The sequence below is a fragment of the Crotalus tigris genome, unplaced genomic scaffold (genome assembly GCF_016545835.1).
Source record: "Crotalus tigris isolate CLP2741 ecotype Arizona unplaced genomic scaffold, ASM1654583v1 scf7180000017952.28453644438:3035480, whole genome shotgun sequence".
Classification (NCBI taxonomy): domain Eukaryota; kingdom Metazoa; phylum Chordata; class Lepidosauria; order Squamata; family Viperidae; genus Crotalus; species Crotalus tigris.
In genome coordinates, this window is record NW_024096741.1 from 2,660,854 (window position 1) to 2,681,400 (window position 20,547).

Here is a 20,547-nt window from a genome sequence, read left to right on the forward strand (position 1 = left end):
TACTCTACAGTATGCCAATCATAGCCACGTCTATTTTTTTTTTACTTCTTGTATGATATGTGTTTAACTGCCGTTCCAATGATGGCTGATTGAATTTCCAATTTCCAGCAGTTCAAACTGTTTTTCAGCTAAATTGCATACATGGAAGACATTTTGGTGTTGTTTTTTTAAATAGAATAAACAGATGCACACATTATTCTAAATCATAGCCTCATTTAATCATGTTTGTTGAATAACCCACAATGACAAGTTTCAGTATCATATTACAAATAGAAACAAGCTATGTAATTACTTAGTGCAGTGTATTAATCTTAACTAATGAGGTCTGCTTTCAGGGAAAAATACATGTTCACATTATATTGCCCAGCATACTTTTGTGAATATATCTTAACACTTTTCCTACCATTTGATTTATCTAATTTCAATTTCCTAAACTTTCTTAAAAGGGCAAGGGAAATATTTCACAACTAATAACACAGTTACAATATCTCTTTTGAAATTTTAAAATTTAATCATTGTCGTCAAAGACTTTAAATTGCATACAACACTGTTGCACATGATGTTTTTGTTAAAAAAAAATCTAGTTTAGAAAGAAAAAAAATATGGACTAGTCCTCTTTCGAGAATAATCTGCCACTCTCCAACACAGACATCAAGTTCTTCATACTTTTCGATAAACACGAGTACATTTGACACCGTTCATGACACATTCCTGGAAAATAAAAAGATACATTCATCTCTTTTTATAAACAGGTTGTTTTGAATCAGGATAAGGTAGGTGGGTATTTATGATACTTGAGGTAAGTTACATTTCATTTATAGTGTACAAATTTAACATAAAAGTCAGAGAAAATTCTACTTACAACTATCAGTTTCCCATCTTCTATCTTCCTTGTTATTGTGGTTTCTTTGCCATCCCACTGCTGGACCTGGATCAATGCATTGTTATCATCTAGAGTGATGAGGGTCTGTAAAGGAAGACAGAATTTTGGTATTGTTCTCCTTCTTTCAAGTGTTGATTTTCAATTTGTCTTGAGGCTAAAGGAAATGAAACTATGGTTTTTAGGCTTCTGGTCCTGCAGTGTGATACACAATCAAAATCAGAGGCAAACTATTCAGACACTTTATGATTGCAACATCTTTCAAGAACTTTAAGATTTCTTGCTTCTTCTCCATCTACTGCTTTTTATAATATTCTGACTGATGATGAAGTCTGGGGAACTGACCATGTGCCCAGTGTTATTTGGCTTCATTCTAATAAAAGGACTACGCAACCATGCATTTGATATTTATTTGTTTAAATGATTACTATCCAGGAAGAGGCTTGCCTAAATACTACCCTTCCTGCTCATACAAAGTGTTTTTCCTGAGTGACAATTTATTTCAGCTTTATAACAGCTACTTGATTCATCTAACCGTATGCAATATTTGACTACACACTGAGGAAAATTTCAGCAGGTGCCAAATATGTAACTATGTGGAAAGTTCCTTTTATCAGATCAAAGAAGGCAATACTCTCATACCACTTTAAATATATCTGCTATCTCCTGTTTTCTGTTAGGTTTTTAGTATTGTGGCTTCTTTCCAAGCCTGCATCCAATCTAATTCTTAAGCATAACTTGATCCAAGAATTCCACACCCTACTGACTGACCAAGTTCTTCCCCCCTGAAGGCAAGGGCAGAAAGACAAAACATTTTTCACAAATTCTCCATGAGAACGGCAACACCCTTGGCCATCAGTATATTATCGGAAACACAAATACAGTTTTAAAATATCAGTATAAAAACTAAACATATTGTAGAAGCTATATGCAGCTGTACATTTTTTAAAAGTAAAACCTGCAGCAATCTTTTCCAGTAACTTGAAGAACATCCAAAAACATTTTGAGCCAAAGGTAGAGTATTAAAAGGAAGCACAGAACACCCACTACTCAAAACTAAGCTATTAAATACTAGAAGGGTTTGATCACTTCACTTGGGGTTCCACTGTGAGAATGTCTCAGTTCATTGTCCCATGATGGACTTGACTATGTTGTCCCCATTCCTATTATTAACAGCATTCCAAATTGTGTTCCTTTGATTCATAGTAAAGTCATCTCTGATCATTATGATATATCTACTCTCAATGTTCTACAGTTCCCACTGCAGAACATTTATTTCCATTTTTTCAGCAGAAAAACATATTTGTTTTGTTGTTGCTGTTGTTTAAAACAATGGGTATATCTGTGCTTTTTGTGGCTAATCTGGAACTCTTACAATAATGCTACTCTATTTTGTCCTGCTGTGGTTGCTGTTTCTGAAGTTCCATGATGGTTGCAGGCTCTAGGAAACTGTGGTTCCTACTCCAATAATTCTTTTGTAAAAAATACTGTCCTCCTAGCTTCCCCATTAACTTTGCTTGTTGGGGATTTCTGGGGAAGTATACAGCGTTCAGCTAGGTTTTGTGTGTGTGTGATGGACATAGGATACTTTGCCTTGCTGTGTCTTTTTTCTATTCTTCATTTGGTGTTTTCTTGTAGGTTAGTTTGCTATCTGAGGTATTCAGTAAGTCTTCATGATGCGCTAGTTTCAGTGCATCTTCTTCACCAACCCTTCAAATATTCTTTCATTGGCCTTTTTTTTCTTCTTCAGCTGTCTGTACTACTTGCACATTCCATGCCCACCTATGCTCTGTGGTAAGTCTGTCAACATCCCTATGTGGGTGAAGAGCACGATTAATTGTCCTGATTTTTTCTGGTCTTCCTATCCAGGGCTTTCAGTTCTGCTTGAGTCCAGTCCACTATTCCAGCTGTGGGTAATTTGCTTGATGGCATTTCCTCCATTAAGCTTGGATTCTAAGATCTTCACTTTCATGTATTCTCTTCTAACCTTTTTTTTTTTTACTTTAGTGTGCTTAATGTCAGTTGTTGTTATTATTGTTATTATTATTGTTGTTATTATTATAGTTGGTCACACAGTCAACTAGATTTTAGACTGGATTTGGCATTTTTATACACTATCAGGTCTTTCCCAGAAATCTGGGATAACAGAAGATCTTTAATTATTAATATTATTATTGAGACAAAAATGTGAAATCACAGGCCTAGTTCTTTAGTGGTGTTGACCTTCATAGATCAAGTTCTTCCCAAGAATCTAGGATGTCATAATGTATGTGTGCAGATTCAAGCACTGTGACCTTTTATATTTGACAGAATGATATTTTGTCAATGTGCATATTTTCTAAGTGCCATCCAAGACTTTTTTGGTATGGTACCCAGTGTGCTGACCATCACAGGGACTACCACAGTTGGTTATGCTATAATCTTTCAACTTTGATTTTTATATTTTAATACTTTGCAATCTTCTCCAATTCTTTACTTTGTATTCTACTATTCTTTCAATCGCCACATGCCCACTTCTTCCTTTTTAACTACAGTTAAATCTGATGTTTTATGAGACAAGATTTTATCAATTTGGAGATCTCACAATATTTTAATTTGCTCATTTTTAACTAATGTTCCAACTATATGTTCCCATTAATTTCATATTACTGGCACAAGATAACTTTTACAGATGTTCCAGTGAATCACTTTCACAATTGTTCTATTTTGTTTACAATCAGTTTGTGTAATCTTCTGGCACAAGATCAATATACTGTTTCTTCTGCTTCTTTGCACTTTGAATCAATGGTGATGATAATTTTTTTATGGCTACCATATCTAGATTGCAAACATCCAGGCAACCACTAGCTGACTGGAAAATACAAGTTACAACTTTTTGCTGCCATTGGTGATTATTTATAGTTTTGATATGATAGTCCTCTTCTTTCTAAACAAAAAAAGTATCCAATAAACTAGAAATAATACAGTGGGATGCATGCCAGACCATTTCTGTTTTTCTTTTTATAGCTTTTCTTTCTTTGTTGGAACTCCAGACTGAACATATATGTTAACAGACACAACCCATATCTGGACCTGTTTAACCACTATACCCAGGCAAATTCATCTGCATTTAGACCACAGATCATAAGGATGATTTACCCAACACTTGAAAGATAGCAAATTTCAGAAAACTACAGAATACTAATAAAAAATAAACCTACAATACTAGATATTGATGTATGATGTGGAAGTATTATATTGCTTGAAATTGAAATTCAGTTAATATACTCAGCATCACTATCTACCTGATTCTGTGTAAGATCGAAACCTGATTTTCAAATGCATTGAAATGTTTTCAATATATTACTCTTTTCTACTTATTCCCAGGCAAATGACACTGCTTATTATAACTAGTTTCCTGCTCACTCATTTTTTTCTCTATGACAGAAAAATATATATTAGAGCAGACACCCCCAACTTAGTGGCTATCGACATGCCTGACACTATATAAAAAAATCTTAAGAGACATTTACACAGAAATATAAACACTACATAAAAATTACCCTCAAGCTGATCAGCCCTCCTGGTTTATACAGTGGATCCAGGTAAAAATAATCTTTGTAAACTTCAGTCTACAAAACTCTTCTCTATTACTCATTCTCGAGTTTGAGCTTTATTTCTAAGATTTTTATTTATTTCTCACAATTGCCTTTGCAGAAATATGTAAATTGAGAGTAATGAGTTTTATCCCAGTATTTTGCAAATACAACGGCTGTTGAATCTGGCCTAGATTCAGCTCAAAGGGTTAGTTCAACAGAGCCACCAGAAGTTGGCTGTAACAATTAACATGAGCACAAAATGACAAGAAAGGGATACACGTATCTGTGTGCTTGTATACACAAGAACAGTGGCAAAACTCCTCTAGGTGTGATCACTACTGAACAGAAAAGCACATTTTATGATGTGGTGGTGCCTGACTACTGAATACACTGTCTAGAGAAGTTCTTTATTCCAGTACCAAACTCCTTATTTTTCCATATTTGTTAGATTTAACTTTTTATGGCAATGATGGTATTATTTTGTGCCTAGAGCAGTGGTTCTCAACCTTCCTAATGCCGCGACCCCCAACCATGTGATCGTAAGTCAAGGACTACCTGTATTTCCCTGTGGGCGGGGCAGGAGGAGGCGCGCATGCTCCGCCTCCTCTCCTGCGGCTGGAGCACACGCTGGGCAGGCCGAGGGTGCACGCAGACCATCGCCCAGCAACCGCCTCGGCCCGGGAGCGCCGCGCATGCATGGTGCTGCCCCCTGCGCCGGCCAAGGCTAGCCTTACCTAGTCCACCGCACATTCGGTGCGGCAGCAGGCAGGCCCAGGCGCTCCTGGCCGGCCATAGCACACGGCAGCAAGGGCACAGGGCAATCACTGGCTGCGCCCCCAGCTGGCCCAGCCCAAGGGAGATAAGGCACCCACCGGGCCCCACGCGCACCAGCAACCCTCCCTGCGCCCGATGCTGCCCTGCTAGCCTTACCTTGGCCACCACATGTTCGGTGCGGCGGCAGGCAGGCCCAGGCGCTCCTGGGCGGCCATGGCACGTGGCAGCAAGGGTGCAGGGTGATCACCGGCTGGGCCACCAGCTGGCCCAGCCCAAGGGAGGTAAGGCACCCGCCAGGCCCCACGCGCCCCAGCAACCCTCCCTGCGCCCGCCGGCCTCCCACCTCCCACCCCTGGCCCTCTTTTACTTACATTTAGTAGTTGCTCAGCAAGGAGGGGTGGAAACATCCAGAAAGCTCACCTTAGCTGCAGACAACTTGCAGCACCGTTTGCAGACTGGGACTTTTGGCGGGCTCAGCAGGGCAGAGACAGCCTGGACAATTCCTATTGGCTTTTGAAAGCTAATAGAATTAGACTCTATTCAAGAGAGTCTATTCTATTGGCCTTCAAAAGCCAATAGATTCTATTGGCTTTCGAACGCCAATAGAATAGAGTCTCTTGAATAGAGTCTATTCTATTGGCTTTCAAAAGCCAATAGAATAAGAGGGAGTAGCACAGCTAAGGAAAAGGAGACAAAAATGGCGGACTACATTGTTTGGCAACCCCCGTGAAATGATCGTTCGACCCCAAATGGAGTCGCAACCCACAGGTTGAGAACCGCTGGCCTAGAGCCACATTTAATGGTTTTCAGGAACAAAAAACTGCCAAACCAGATTTTGGAAGAAGGTAGATTTGTTAAAACAACTGGGACAAATGAGTCTTGATCTAAGAACTTAGACCAAACAACATCAACTGATGCATGAAAAATTTTACTTGAGCATAGATGCACTTTTCTGCTATCTGGAGAACTGGCAATCAATGTTGTTTGTGGTGCAAATGGTTCTGCTGGTACTCAGTGGGCATTCTTAAGTGTGCAGACCGAGCTTAAGGACTTAAACTAGTTTCTTCACGTTACAAAGTTCGCCAGCAGTATTCAGATCAAAACAGCTTAGCACAGAGTTCTTAAACTGGGGGTAATTTGGGTATATCCTAGGAGTAATGGGCTACTTTGTAAGTCAAGAATCTAATTTGGCACTGCTATTACTGAGATGTTGAGTTAAAACAACAGTCTATATTTTTGTGGAGGTAATGACATTATATGAGTTCAAGAGTCATTGAGTCAAATAGTTAAGGAGCTTAGCATATCATATACTTGGTGTGTTCCTGGGTTACAGTTATTTACCTGAGCTTTTCGGCCATCTATTGTGTTTTCATCAAATTTTTCATTTAATTTGAAGTTGAATTCTGTGGTCTTGAAAGTGCTTTCAGTTTTGATTGTGTAAATATCACCATTCTTGGTGATGATAACATCTGGTTTGGCCATATTTCCCATCTTTCTCATCGCCATACCCACGCCTGCCAAAAGGAGAGAAAATGTACTTTTATATAGGTTCAGCCAAGCACAGTTATTATATAGACACTCTCACACAAGATTAATTATCTTTTTAATTATCTTGCATAAGAGGGAGTTTTCCCATCAATGAGCTTCCTGTCCCTTGTCATTAAATTTTAATTACACATCGCCCTTGCAAAACTCTGTAAAACTCACCCTATCCTAAAATGAGTTCTATCCAAAGTTAAAATGCTTGTATGGAAAAAAAACATATTCACAAGTCTGCAGTAGGATTGGAACAAAATCATTCTACAATATGTCAGTATGTCAAAATCATTCTACAATATGTCAGTCTTCTCACTATGATCTATTATGGCAACTTCATAAACATGAAGGTTGTGTCATTCCAGGAGTCTGGGTTCAACAGATTTGCAGGCCACAAAATTGCTACATTTCAGATTGACTTATATTTTCCGACTGAGTTCTAGCCTTAAAACAGGAATATTTGTTAGGAATAGACTTTTTGTATTGCATGTAGCATGGCATTCCTAGTTGAGGAACTATTTTTTATATATGGTGTGCAGACCAATGAAAATGTAGTATATTTTAATTTAAATGGGCCCCAGAACTCAATTCACTGTGCAATATTTTAGCTACAGGAACCAAAAGTATTAAATAATCATCACTGAACTCTATATTTCAGTGAAATGGATCCACAAGGACATGGGGGGGGGAAGAAAAATTCTAATAAAATAATCATAAAGATGTTAATTCTGTACTTTTTCTAGCTTCTATCTCAGAAGGAGTCACTAAAATGTTGACTAAATTCTATCATTGCTAGATTCAGTGTTGTCTTCCTAGGCATGAAGTTACAGGAAATTTGCTCATCTTGCAACATAATGCTGCATCAAACTATTTGAAACTCCTAAATATTAGAACCATACATTCTGTTAATATAGACCTGACCATACTCAGGAACATAGCGCAGCATATATGTAAAAATCCATTTTTCTTACTAAGTACTCTTCTTCCCTGAGGAAAGTTCAAGAAAAGAGCAACTGTATTCATTTAAAGCCATCCCCACATGCTCAACTCATTCAGTCCCGTCTTCCTTCTTTTTCTCTTACACACTTTTCATATGCAGCCCATCTGCAATCTTAGTTTGCTCATCAGCTCCATTGAAACAATGTCTATTTGTGTGCTTGTTATAAAAGCTGTTTGAGAACGCCTTCGCAGACTTGGACAGAGAGCATTTTAAGAGCTGAAAAAAGAGACACAAAGCTCAGAATTCCATATTTCTAAACATTTAAAGGCTTCCAGAAGGGGGAAAAAATATCATTCTTCATCATCATCATCCACCACTCCAACCTAGTTGACAAAGCCATATGTACGTTTTAGAAAAATAGGGCTGCATGCTCAAAAGCACATTTTGCACAGCAACTGAACAGAATGCCAAGTATTGCATACATACAAAACAGACAACTACACACAAACACACAGAGAAAGAGATAAGCATACTACACATAAACCCAGACAGTTTTTGAGCTACAATCAATATTTCATTTTAATCCAAAGCAGCCATTTTAAACAAAGCCACCCTTTCTCTTTAAAAAAAAAAAAAAGAGGGCACAGGGTAGGGTAAATTATACAGTTTTTAACAATTTTTGGTCAATTGTACTTAGCAGATCCACACATGCACTGGGAAACTGCCACCTGCATCTCTGAATAAAAGATATATGCAAGAATACAAGAATGGAACATATACAGTATGTACCAAGAAAATATGACCACTGAGATCCCTACAGAAACATTTATCCATGTTTCTATTATTATTATTAATTGCCCTATTTTTCAGTCGTTCCACCCACATCCTTTTTTAAATATTTTGCCCAAGAGGAATCCAAGAGCTGTAGTGGAGAATTAATTTTTCTAGTCTTGTCATAGTTCCCTTACATTCTTTTTTTTTTTTTTTTGACAGCACTCCCAATTCCCTTCCCTCTTACCTAATTCCTTCATATAATCCTCAAAACCTTCGCTGGAGATCAGGCTCCATTTGCCTAAGAAAGCTTCTATGTTAGCCATTGCGCCGAATCGGAGATGCTAAGAGTCGCTCCGCTGGGAAAGAGAAGATCCGAAGCAAGGAAGCTGACAGAAAGGCACCAAGCGAAGCCGGAGAACCAGGGTGCAGGCCGGGGTGTCTTTATATAGCTGTCTTGAGCATGTGCTGCCGGCCGAGACCAATGGAGAAAAGCTACGTCAGCTGTCGCCCTCGCCCTGCGCTTAGCCGGAGGGAAGCTTCGGTTGGCGATGCTGGTGAGCAGCGGGATTCTCCAAGTGGTTGGTTGGCTTTGGAAGGGACGGTGCGGAGGGCTCGCTGGAGGAGGGTTGCGGCGTCGCTACTGATGCTCGGAAAGGCGTCGGGTATCCCCACCGCAACTCCGCCCCCTCTCAGTGGGGAGGCCAAGCTGGGCTCCCTTCACTCTGGCGTGGTTGCGCAATTGCCTTATCTAAACTGCTTGGTTCCCGGGCGGCGGAGGCAAAAGGCTAGCGCACACACGCACGTATACACACACACGCACGTATACACACACACACACACACACACACACACACACACACACACACACACACACACACACACACACACACACACACACACACACACACACACACACACACCCCTCGCCCGCCGTCTCCAGACCTTGGTTTATCTCGAATTGTTGCCCGACTCAGACCTGGGTTCGCCAGGAAATCCACTTCTGACAGATGGGGAAGTTGAAAAATTAACCCCACAGCATGAGATGACAAATGACGATTGTAATCGATGATCAGTTTCTGAGGGCTTCCAGAGGCGAGCGAGATCGGAAGGAGTCTTTATTACCCAACCTTCTACTTCAGCAAAATTTCAGAATGCATGAAGGAAGTTCACATTGTAAAACCTTTATATTCGTCGATTCTTTATATCAGAATGGAGGAAGGAAGTTGACACTGTAAAAGATTGATACTGGATTGTGGGAAGAATCCAGAGAAAGAAAAATTTGGGGAAATATTAAAAAGGCAGAATATATTTCCCCAAAGGAATAATGGAGAAAATCTTTTAAAAAGACAGAAACCAGACCCAACCCTTCTCCCACAAGCAGAAACTAGGCAGAGGGCAGCTTTTAGAAATGCAGATGTAATAATCCATTCAGGAAGGTTGAAGCCAGGAAGCTATTAGGAAGACAAAGACACCTAAAATCTACATACCCCCCACCCAAATTCTAAGGGCAGGAGACATAATAGGATTAACCCACCAATACCAAAAGGGCATACTCAGATCAAAGTACATGACACAGGAAATACAAAGCCTGGAACAGGAAATAACCTCGAGCCCCAGAAGGTATAAAAACCCACCACTCCCTGCTACATGTGTTCTGTTCTTCCAGAGCCATCTTTCTGTCTGGCTCTCCTCTTCAATAAACTACAACCTTCTTTCTAAAGCAGTCTCCATTTTGTTTATTCCCAGCTTGGACTGGACCCTGGTGAAGATTTTTTCATCAACAGGATATTGGATGGATCTCAAGACAAGCTAGGAATGAATGAACAATCTGTAACTGTAATCAGCCCTCTAGATATGCCCAGCTTTTCCTGACCCCCTTTTACTAAAGCTCTCCAACTTGAAGAAGGTGCAGAGGAAGTCAAAAGCTATATCAGTTAAAGCTGTGAAACTGGTTCCAGCAGGTGCAATAGGTAACCGGTAATTTAAGTAGTTATAAGTTTACTGGCTCAGATGGCCCAAACCATCTATGTTGATGGATGATTCTGCCTCCTAGACTTCCAGCTTTGGGGGGGAGGCAGCTAGTAGTAAAGTAATTGCTACTTATTTGGCTAACCTCTGGATGCACCTTGGTGGCCAAGAATGACATTACAAAACACTGAATTTACATTGACTTTTATTCTATCCTCCTTGTGGAAGCTATTTTTGAACCCACATCCTGTGCTTTGAGAAAGCAGAACTGGTATGACATCTATTACAATGCAGTTCTTACTTAAATGCATGCAAATGTGAAGGTCATAGAGTTTGTGGCATGATGCTGTTTCCATCACTCTGGCAAAAAGAGCACAAGCCTGTGGATGCCACAGCTGTGCAAATGTAAGAGACTCTTTTGTAGGAAACAACATTCTTCATTTGCCTGAGACCTCCTGCATTGGTACCTATAGGAGGATGTGGGTGTGGGAGCTTCTTTCTGAAAGATAGCAAATGCCTGCGGCTCTATATATTTTAAAAATGTGAGGAATGTTCAAATTTCTCTGTTGCTTCCTTTAATGTATAAATTCTTTTTTTATCAAGAGATTGTACTGTTTATGTTAAAATAATGGTTACTTAACATTTATCATGGAAAAGTGTAGTATTAAAACTAAGGTAGAAAGGGTCAATAACCACCCCATATACAGGTAGTTTTTGAATTGCGACCATAATTGAGCCCAAAATTTCTGTTCCTAAGCAAGGTAGTTAAGTAAGTTGCATCCCATTTTACCACCTTTTTGCCACAGTTAAGCAAATCACATGATTGTTAAGTGAATCACATAGTTGCTAAATGAGTCCAGCTTCCCCTATTGACTTTGCTTGTTGCACGTCAGTTGGGAAGGTTACAAATGGTGATCACAAGACCCCAGTGCAACTGTTCATAAGTATATTCTAGTTGCCAAGCACCCGAATTTTGATCACATGACCACAGGGATATTGCAATGGTCGTTGGCCTGAAAACCGGTCATAAGTCAACTTTTTTCAGTGCTGTTGTAATTTTGGTCACTAAACAAATGGCTGTAAGTTGAGGACTCCCTTTAGTTCAGAAGTTCTTCAGCAGTGTTAAGGATGGGATATGAGCTTCTGAAAGAGGCTTAGTCAATGCAAAATGGAGATACTGAAAGTGCTGTGTTGTCCTGGAGAGGAGAGTTGCTTTCCTGAGGAACCAGGTTATCCAGTTACCTTGGGAATAACTCCTGGATCCATTATTGTCTTTGGCTTAGTGAGGTTTTTATCATCTTAGGCTGATAAAAGATTATGCCCTAAATTAAAATAACTTTGCCTCGTGCTAGGTAGTATTTCATGTGTATTTGCCATTCCTCATGCATAAGGCTGCAATCAAAATAGGTGGGGCTGACTCTTAACTAAGTTGGCTGATACAACCACCCATTAGGATAGATTTCTTTGACACATGCTAACCAGAGGAACATGAGCTGTGGGAGGTAGTTTGTCTCTAATGGACTGGTTCTTAGCAGTTGGAGTTTAGGCTGTGGTGCCTTGGATTTTGTTTGCTTCAGCAGCTTGGAGATCACCTAACTCCTAACAACTCCATGCAGTTTACAATTTAAAAAACAATACTACAAAAATAGTTTTAAAAAATACTCTAAAAACAATACAATTCATATGTGGCCTGGAGAGAGAGAGACAGACAGACAGATAGACAAACAGATCCCTGTCCAACAGAGGCATCATTATCAACCTATTTCAAGGCTTAGGAGAGCAACCAAATCTTTAAAACCTTCTTGAACATCATCAGTTTTCAGTGCTACCAACCATAGATAACTTCTTCCTTCATGCTTTTACCTAGTTTCCTTTTAAAACTGGTGACCATTACCACATATTTATTCATAAAATTTATATGGCCAACTTTCTCACAAACTCTGGGTGATGCAGAACATGTAGTTCCATAGTCTATGTGTTGTGTTTAGAAAAACAAAAACCAAGCGCTTACTTGACCTGATTCTTCCTACAATTAGCTTCAGTGGATCATTCTAAATTCCAACATGATGCTTTTAGAAGTCTGTGCAGTTTGTTGTCCTATAATTTACTGCACTTCTAACTTTATTGCTGATTTTTATCTTGAGCTTATTGTGCTGCCTTTATTATCCTTTAATTGTATTTTGATTTAATACACAAATAATTTTTATTATCATATAAGGCCATGTCTAAATAAATAAACAAGCCAGAGTGTACTAAAGGTTAAAGGTTTGAGCAGAGAATATTAAAGGTTTGAGCATACAATTTAATTGCCTATCAAAAACACATTAAGGCAGGAACCTTCTGACTTTTCTAAAAATGGAATCCTAAGTACTAAGAACAGTTACAGGAATTGGGTATGTCTAGTCTAATGAAAAGAAGGACTGGGGGGACATGATAGCACTGTTCCAATATTTGAGGATTGCTACAAAGATGAGGGGGGTCAAACAAAAAGAGACTGGACAATCATTTGCTTGAAACGATATAGGTTCTCCTGCTTGAGCAGGGGATTGGACTAGAAAATCTCCAAGGACCCTTCCAACTCTATTGTTCTATGTTCCATATTCATACTACTAGGAAGCCTTCTTGTCTGACATATTTACCAGTTCACCAGATTAGCCCCTAGAAGGAGTGGAACCTATAAAGGAGTCTCTGATAGTTATTTATAGACTTGTGAAAAGAAGGGAGCCTTCCATTATTTTGTAGCATCTAGTTGTTCCAGAAAATAATATTGCCATATTTCAGTGTTTAGGGTTTGTATAACAGCTGGCTATTTTTATATACTTGTTATGCAGGACACATGTGAAGAACCATATTGCAGCTCCCAGAATTCCAAAGGAAGGCTATTGGTTATGGTGACTTTGAATTCTGGGAGTTTCAACACATTGTAAGAACTCTAGGCTGGAAAAGATTATATCCTTCTGCGTCCTCTTTATTCTTAAAATAAAATCTGGGATGTATTCAAGTATCTTTGAATAGCATCAGGTGGTTTTGAAAATATAAAGGGAAGAAGCACAATTAGTACTAGTGAAATTTAAACTCTTTGTTTTCAGGAACCTCTTTAAAACTCCAAAAATTCAAGTCAGATCCTGTGCTTCTAACTTTTACATTCTGCTTATTCCTATAATTCTGGGATCGATTTCATTAACCAGTAGAGCATAATTTTCTGGTAATATATACAGTATGTCAGCATACAGAACAAGGCAAAGTACAAACAAGGAATTACTTTGATGGTTTTTTTCCCCCAAGGTTTTACAATGATTACCTATAGATGAGTATGCATGTGAGATGAATCATATGAAAGGAGTATATGAATAGATTGAAGATCAGTAGGTATGTATTAATTGAGTGTGTGAGAAAAAAAGTAAACCCACAAACAATTGTGTCAGATCTTTGCTGCCCTGCCCTAGTGACTCAGATAAACATGTAATTAATAATGTGCAATAATCTGATGTCTTTGGAAACTCTTATATCTATAAATCAGTAATATTTGGCTTATGCTCACAAAAGAGGTAACCTGAGTGTATTTTCTCCACAATGTCCTACTGCCCAGTTTGGTAAAAGATAAAACAATAATTTTTCTGTAAGATTGCATTTGTGATAAAATAATAGATTAAAGACACCTTTTTCAAGGCAACCTTAACTAACATCATTGGGAAAAGAGTCAAGAGAAGAAGGGATTTGGGCAAATTATATGTGCATCCTATGTGAGGAATGGGTGCACACATGTGCAAAGGGTATCCCCCTCTACAATATATGTAGGTTTCTATCAAATAAAAATTATCTACTAATGTTAGCCGTGTGAGGTAGTCCAAACAAGAAACACAACCAAGAGTACTTGCTCTATTTTATTATAAGGTGACATTAACTGAATCTTGCAAATTTGAATGTATTCCTCTCGTCCCTCACTTTTACTTTTTTGAAAATTAAGGAGGCATTTTTGCTACGCCTCCTCTTTTGGACTCAAATTTCATTTATCAGAGTGCTCTCTAGGCTGAAGCTCTTCCTCCTCTCTCCTAAGGTCATTCCCACATACATTTACAATTGATGAGCCATATTGCTTAACAATGGCAATCCCAGCAGCTTCTATTGCTGTTGTTAAGGGAGAATCTCGGGCCAGTAAGTAGAGATCTTGTAATTTTCCAACAACCAAAGTCAGTGGATAAGCCAGCAAGGAGTTACAAGCCCCAGGCAGCTATCAACCAGGTCAGCAAGCAGGTAAGTGGTGCACAAGAGCAATTTCAGCCTGGCTGTGGCTTTGGCTGTAACTGTGGCTAGGGAGGGAGGGGAGAGGAGGGATGTGCGGTGCACAAGAGGGAATTTGGGGCCTGGTGGAAGTGCTACTGGATGGGGGAGACTTACCTGAGTAACTTGCAACTTTCCCTGCTGACATCCCCATTGACTTTGCTTGTGAGTAGCTGGCAGGTAAGGTCACCAGTGGTAATCATGTGACCCCCAGCATGCTGCAACTGTTTCTAAGTATGAGTCAATTGACAAGTGCCCAAATTGTGAACTTGTGACTATGGAGGTGGTATGATAGGTGAAACTTCAAGAACAGGTCATAAATACTTGTTCAGCACCATCACAATTTCAAATAGACATTCAAACATGTTCTGTAAGCAAGGACTGTCTGTACATGCAGGCTCATCCATATACTGAACTGGATGATTTATAGGAACTGTGAAGTGTCAAGATCAGCTGACTTTAACTCGGAACATACTATCAGATTTAATACAAATGAAATGACAGATTCCTTCAATAATCATATTTCTCCTGCCATATGAGGCAGCTCTTGCAAATTGGGATTTGAAGTGAATTCCTTAGTTTATATATTAGTCTTTTATGTTTAAGAAAGTGTTATTTTATTTTTGGGACAAGTTGTTCAAGATAAATGGATCTGTCTATTATGAGCTGCTCCTAAAGCTTTATATTTTCTTGCTACAGGTTGAAACACGTTCCCATGACCTATTCAATTCCTACCCTTATGAAAAGTAACCCAGTCATGGGCTAGAAAGAAAATAGAAGAAAGATACTAATTTGACCCATGGAACTGAGACTTTGGGTTCTTTATTTGTGTTGTCATTGTTCTATAGAATAATAACAATATTCTGGGAAATACTTAATATTTGGATACAGTGATTTTAAAAAGTTACCAAGTGCCAAAATATTCTAAGCATCATATTTTCTGTAAGAACAATTTGAAGAAAGTCATGCAATTTGTTCATTACACTGGCGAAACATGTATTCCTACAAAACCTATAAACAAAAACACCAGTTCTTTGATACTTCAAGCAACTGAACTGGAATAATTAAATTATATTAAATTGTGGTGTATAAATTTTCCTTTCCCTATGTATCTAGGTAAGATACATGGTCATCACATATTGTGGTATTCATCTACAACATTTAAGAAAGCTTAAACTGAAGAGCTAATAGGAATGTCCTGACAGTGTAAACTCTAGATACATTTTGGTTACAAAGTTGTTGACACAGTTTTTTTGGAAATATTAGTAACATTTTACTCAGATACTCTTATTCCTCTTTAACTTGAAAAGTTGCATCATTTCAAACCAAACATGAGAGCTACCACTCCTTGCCAACTTTCCATTTCTGTGTATGTTAATTTTGTTATTGCTGCGATCACTGTTTCTGATCCTGTTCCTCACATCTCCCACAAGAACCTAGACACTGGTTAAGATTAACTATCCTTTAGTCAATTTCATAGTCTAACTTTCTAATATGTTTACTTTATCTAGAAATGTGACTCCTTTAATTGTCACTGAAATAAAACTTTACACTTTAATTTCTTTGTCATCTGAAGAGGAATTCCAGAAGTTGAGATTTGATCAGATCTCCATTTATTTATGTATTTTTGTTTATTTATTTATATAGAAAGTTGCTAATACTGTTCATATCTTCCATAGAACCCATAGTCTAAGGAGAATGAGGAAATATAATTGCATCTCAGAATAACATTACAAGTGCCTGGTGCTCATCAGAAGAATATGGATACTGGTACTGCATTGCTGCCAACATCCTCATTTAGTAGGGCTTCTACATTAATTCTTTGCACCTGACAGCAGCAAATGTGATTGACCTAGGAGGGTCTACTAGTGGGCTTCCCTTATCTGGAGCTTTTCCTGCCCACTATGAAATCACATTGACTGGAATTTCATCCCTCTCTGGATTCCTTTGTAAGAGTTCATATTAACAGATTGATGGACTTAAGGGGATCCTAACACTAGTGTGGGGATTAGTGGCAGGACTATTAAACTGTTCTTCTTGTTAGGAAATTTATCTTACTTGTTCCATTGCAATTTGCCTTACTGTAACTTGTTAAAATTTATTTTTTTCTATTATTGCATTTTAAAAAGTGATAAATAATAGGGGGAAACCCCATACAGATAAAAATACATGCATTGTCAAAAAGAACACCTAGAAAATGTTTTTTTTAAAAAATACAACAAAAGAAAAAATTATATATCATTTTAGCTGTAAATAATTATATTTATATATATATCATTATTTAATGCAATTATTGAAGTACAGATATGTTTGTAATATATTTATATAGCTATTATATAACTATATATAACTATCATATTTTAACCTACTACATTTTCTATAAATGAGTCCCATATTTCATTATATTTGTTTACATAAAGTCTGTGTCTATAGGCAATCCGCTCATAGGAGAGAGATGCAACCAGGTCTTCAGCCCATTGGGTGAAAGGGGCCGTGCATATATCTGTCCAATGCTGCAATCTCAGTTCTTTAGCCATCTGCTTTTCTGTCCCACATTCTGAGATGGTGACAGCCAATTCTTCTTCCAAATGATATCGTTGAATAGTGCTATCACACTCCCCTTAGTCTTCTCTTTTCAAATTGAAATATCCCAAATCTCAGTTTCTAGTCTCCTGGTTTTCTTTTCTGCCCTTTTCTAAAACTCTTCTAATTAAAAGTGGCAAACATATCAATCCTCCTTCCTCCTATTTTCCCACAACAATCATCCTGTGAGGTGAGTTGGGTTGGGTTGGGTTGAGACAGAATGACAAGCTAGTCAGCCAGTTATTCATCAGTGTGGGAGTAGAACTCATAGTATCCTGGTTTCTATGCCAGCACCTTAATCATGACACTAAACTGGTTCTCATTCTTGTCTGAATCAATCTTAAACAGGGCACCTCACAAGTGTACAAATACTTGGAAGGTTAGTCTGAAAAAAGCAGAATAAATTGTTTTGGAAGCTACATTAGATGCAACTTAAAACTATATTTGCACTTGTGGTAATCACATACTCAATTTCCACTGGTTCTCTCTGATCTACCTAATTGTAATTTCTATAGATCTACTTGCTTTTTGCATCAAGTTCTACATTCCCTTATTCTATAAAATAGATAATAAAGCAATCTTTGCTTTCAGTAACATAGAGGGGAATCATAATAGGCTAAATGGTGTTTGTAATATGTGACCAAGATTCCTTCCCTTTATATGTGTGCCAACAGTGAGCTTCTATACAAAAGGAAGGAGATAAGGCCATGCAGTTGCAAAAGGTGTAAAACATTGAATACAGTCACAATCACCATCCGGACTTTTTGATTTCCTTCAAGGATGCACCTGCTTGCTTTTGAAACCTCTCTTCCAGTTGGGAAATCACTATCCTGTTCTGCAATTGTACAAATAACTCCCTTTCATGCATTTATTAAAGGAATGCCTACAGTGTCTCGTAGCAGAGGAGCAGTAATATTGGGGATGAACAAATCCATTTGGTTTAAAACTGATATGCATCATTAGCCTAAAGATGGCACATCAGGAAGCATTGAAAAATCAGATGGTAAAACCCCATGGACATGTATTATAAAACTCTTTTCAATTTCACAAAATAAAATATTTTCTATGGTTCTGAATATATATAAGAATATCTAGTGGAAGTGATGGAAGTGACACGAACAATAGCTATTAATGAATGAAGGTGAATATACATGTCCCAGAATAATGTTGCAGGATCCAATCTGGGTCAGTCACTGGGACTAGAATTTAGTCTTTTGAAAGCTCAGAAGATTAAATCTCCGGTCCCAGTGATTGACCCAGATTGAATCCTGCAATAGCTATTAATAATAATCACTCTTTAGATCCACAATTTCTTTGCACAGCAGATCATAGGAATTAAAAGTAAGTTATCCACATTTGATTATCCATTTGTACGACACTTAATTTGATCAGTGTTTGGGAATCTGGTTAATTATAGTCAATCAAATATATTTATCCCATCAGCCTATCCGTGGTCCTTGGGAAGGACTCGATAGGTGGACAAAATCTAGTCTGAAAATCTGGCTGACAGTGAGACGAACCATAATAGTGGAAGCTTACTTAAGAAAAAAACCTGGTAACCCCAATGGATTAGTAAGTATCTCAGGAAAAGAGAAATAGTAACTTTAAAAAAATCTGGTGGGTTTTAAACCAGTAACATTGTACATGTTAAGTAATAATTATTGCATGGCTACTGGTCAAGGCTGCTTTAAAAAACATTATAGATGATTCTCGGTTTACATCTATTCATTCAGAGACGGATCTATGCCAGCTCTAAAAAAAAATGAAGTTATGATTGATCCCTAAAGTTCTGACTGTCCCAGCATCCTCACAGTCATGTCACTGCAATTCAAGCATTTGTATTCCCAGCTGGCTGTAGGGGAGATAGGGTTGACTTGTGGATGGGGGCACACTATGGAGTGAAGCTAGACAGGGCTGCAACCTACTTTTGCAGCAGATTCCTTGAGAGAAAAAGTGATGGAAGTGACTTACAAGGTCAACTTGCAACTTTTCTGCCAGCTTCCCATTGACTTTGTAGGAAGTTGTCTAGGAAGGTTGCCAGTAGCAATTATGTGACATGGCTTGCTCTGACATCCAGCTCATAATTGTCCCAAAGACGCTTTTTCACAAGGGAACTGAACTTTCTTGTTTTTCTTTGAAGACGTTCTGAAGAAAATGTTCTGAAGAGTTAAAGAAGCTTCTTGGATGAGATGCGAAATATCTTCACAGAAAAACAAGAAAGTCCAGTTGCCTTATGGAAAAGCATCTTTGCGACAGGTGATGCTGTTCATTCCTGCAATACCAAAAGTGGCCATTGGCCTGTAACTAGTTTATGGGGCAACCTAATAATGTGGATACGTAGATAAGCCATAGTGATCTATCCATTAGGGCTCATAAAAAATGAAACAATAGCATGTGGTACAAGTTCATACAAACACTGAAATTGACAAAGAAATGGATGTACAGGATGCGGTGGAGTATTGAGGTAAAAATATTATTTCTTGTACTTTATGTAACGAGGTTATTTGCACATCTGCCTTATTGACTAATTTTTCATATTAGTTGAAGAGCAATTATAAGTTTCCTTTCTAAAGGACATGAACCACCAGACGTGAACCTTTAATCTGTAATTAAAAATGCAGAGATATCAGAAAATGAAATCCTTAATCAGCAAATTGAAAACTGATTCACCAGTCAAACATGATCTTAAGCTATTATGTTTAGTATAGGTTTGTGGATCTAAAGCATAGTTTACTGTAGCAATTTTTTTTCTTATGTCATCACTGACACATTAGCCTATGATAGTAAAAAACAACAACAACAACAAAAACACAGCTAGCCAGTGTCTTAGCTTCTGTAGTAAACTTTTTCATTGTAGCACATATTTCTGCAGTAGCCTCATAGATCTTTCCCAATATAAGTGTACAGTTTAAATGTGACTGAGGTTTCTCCATTTTGATAGTAATTAAAAAGAGTCTCTTTTTTCTTTTTGGTGGAGGCTATATTTAATATAATTTAGGCAATATCCACCCCCACAGTTCCCACAGTTATCCAGCTTATCTTTCCTCTTCAAAAGTATTTTGAAGGTCAGCTGTCTTCAAACCAAGTAACCAGAGGCTACAGTATTAAATTCTTGCCACTAGATGTCCTCAGTAAGTTAAAAAAGGGTCTTTTCCAAACGCCATTTCCCTTTTTCTATCTTTTAAAGTATAATGTGAAAAAGAAATAATCTTCCAGCATAGGATGATAGTACA

General features: G+C 38.1%; 1 protein-coding gene across 1 annotated transcript; it reads right to left on the bottom strand.

The window, feature by feature from the left end:
- Positions 1–196: 196 nt before the first annotated feature.
- LOC120308879 (fatty acid-binding protein 5-like) lies at positions 197–9,233 on the bottom strand. Its single transcript, XM_039345497.1, has 4 exons — positions 8,727–9,233; positions 6,574–6,746; positions 863–967; positions 197–711 (listed from the first exon to the last, which is right to left on the bottom strand). Exons 1-4 carry the CDS (start codon positions 8,803–8,805, stop codon positions 661–663), a joined length of 408 nt encoding a protein of 135 aa, XP_039201431.1. The 5' UTR covers positions 8,806–9,233; the 3' UTR covers positions 197–660.
- Between the last annotated feature and the right edge of the window lie 11,314 nt (positions 9,234–20,547).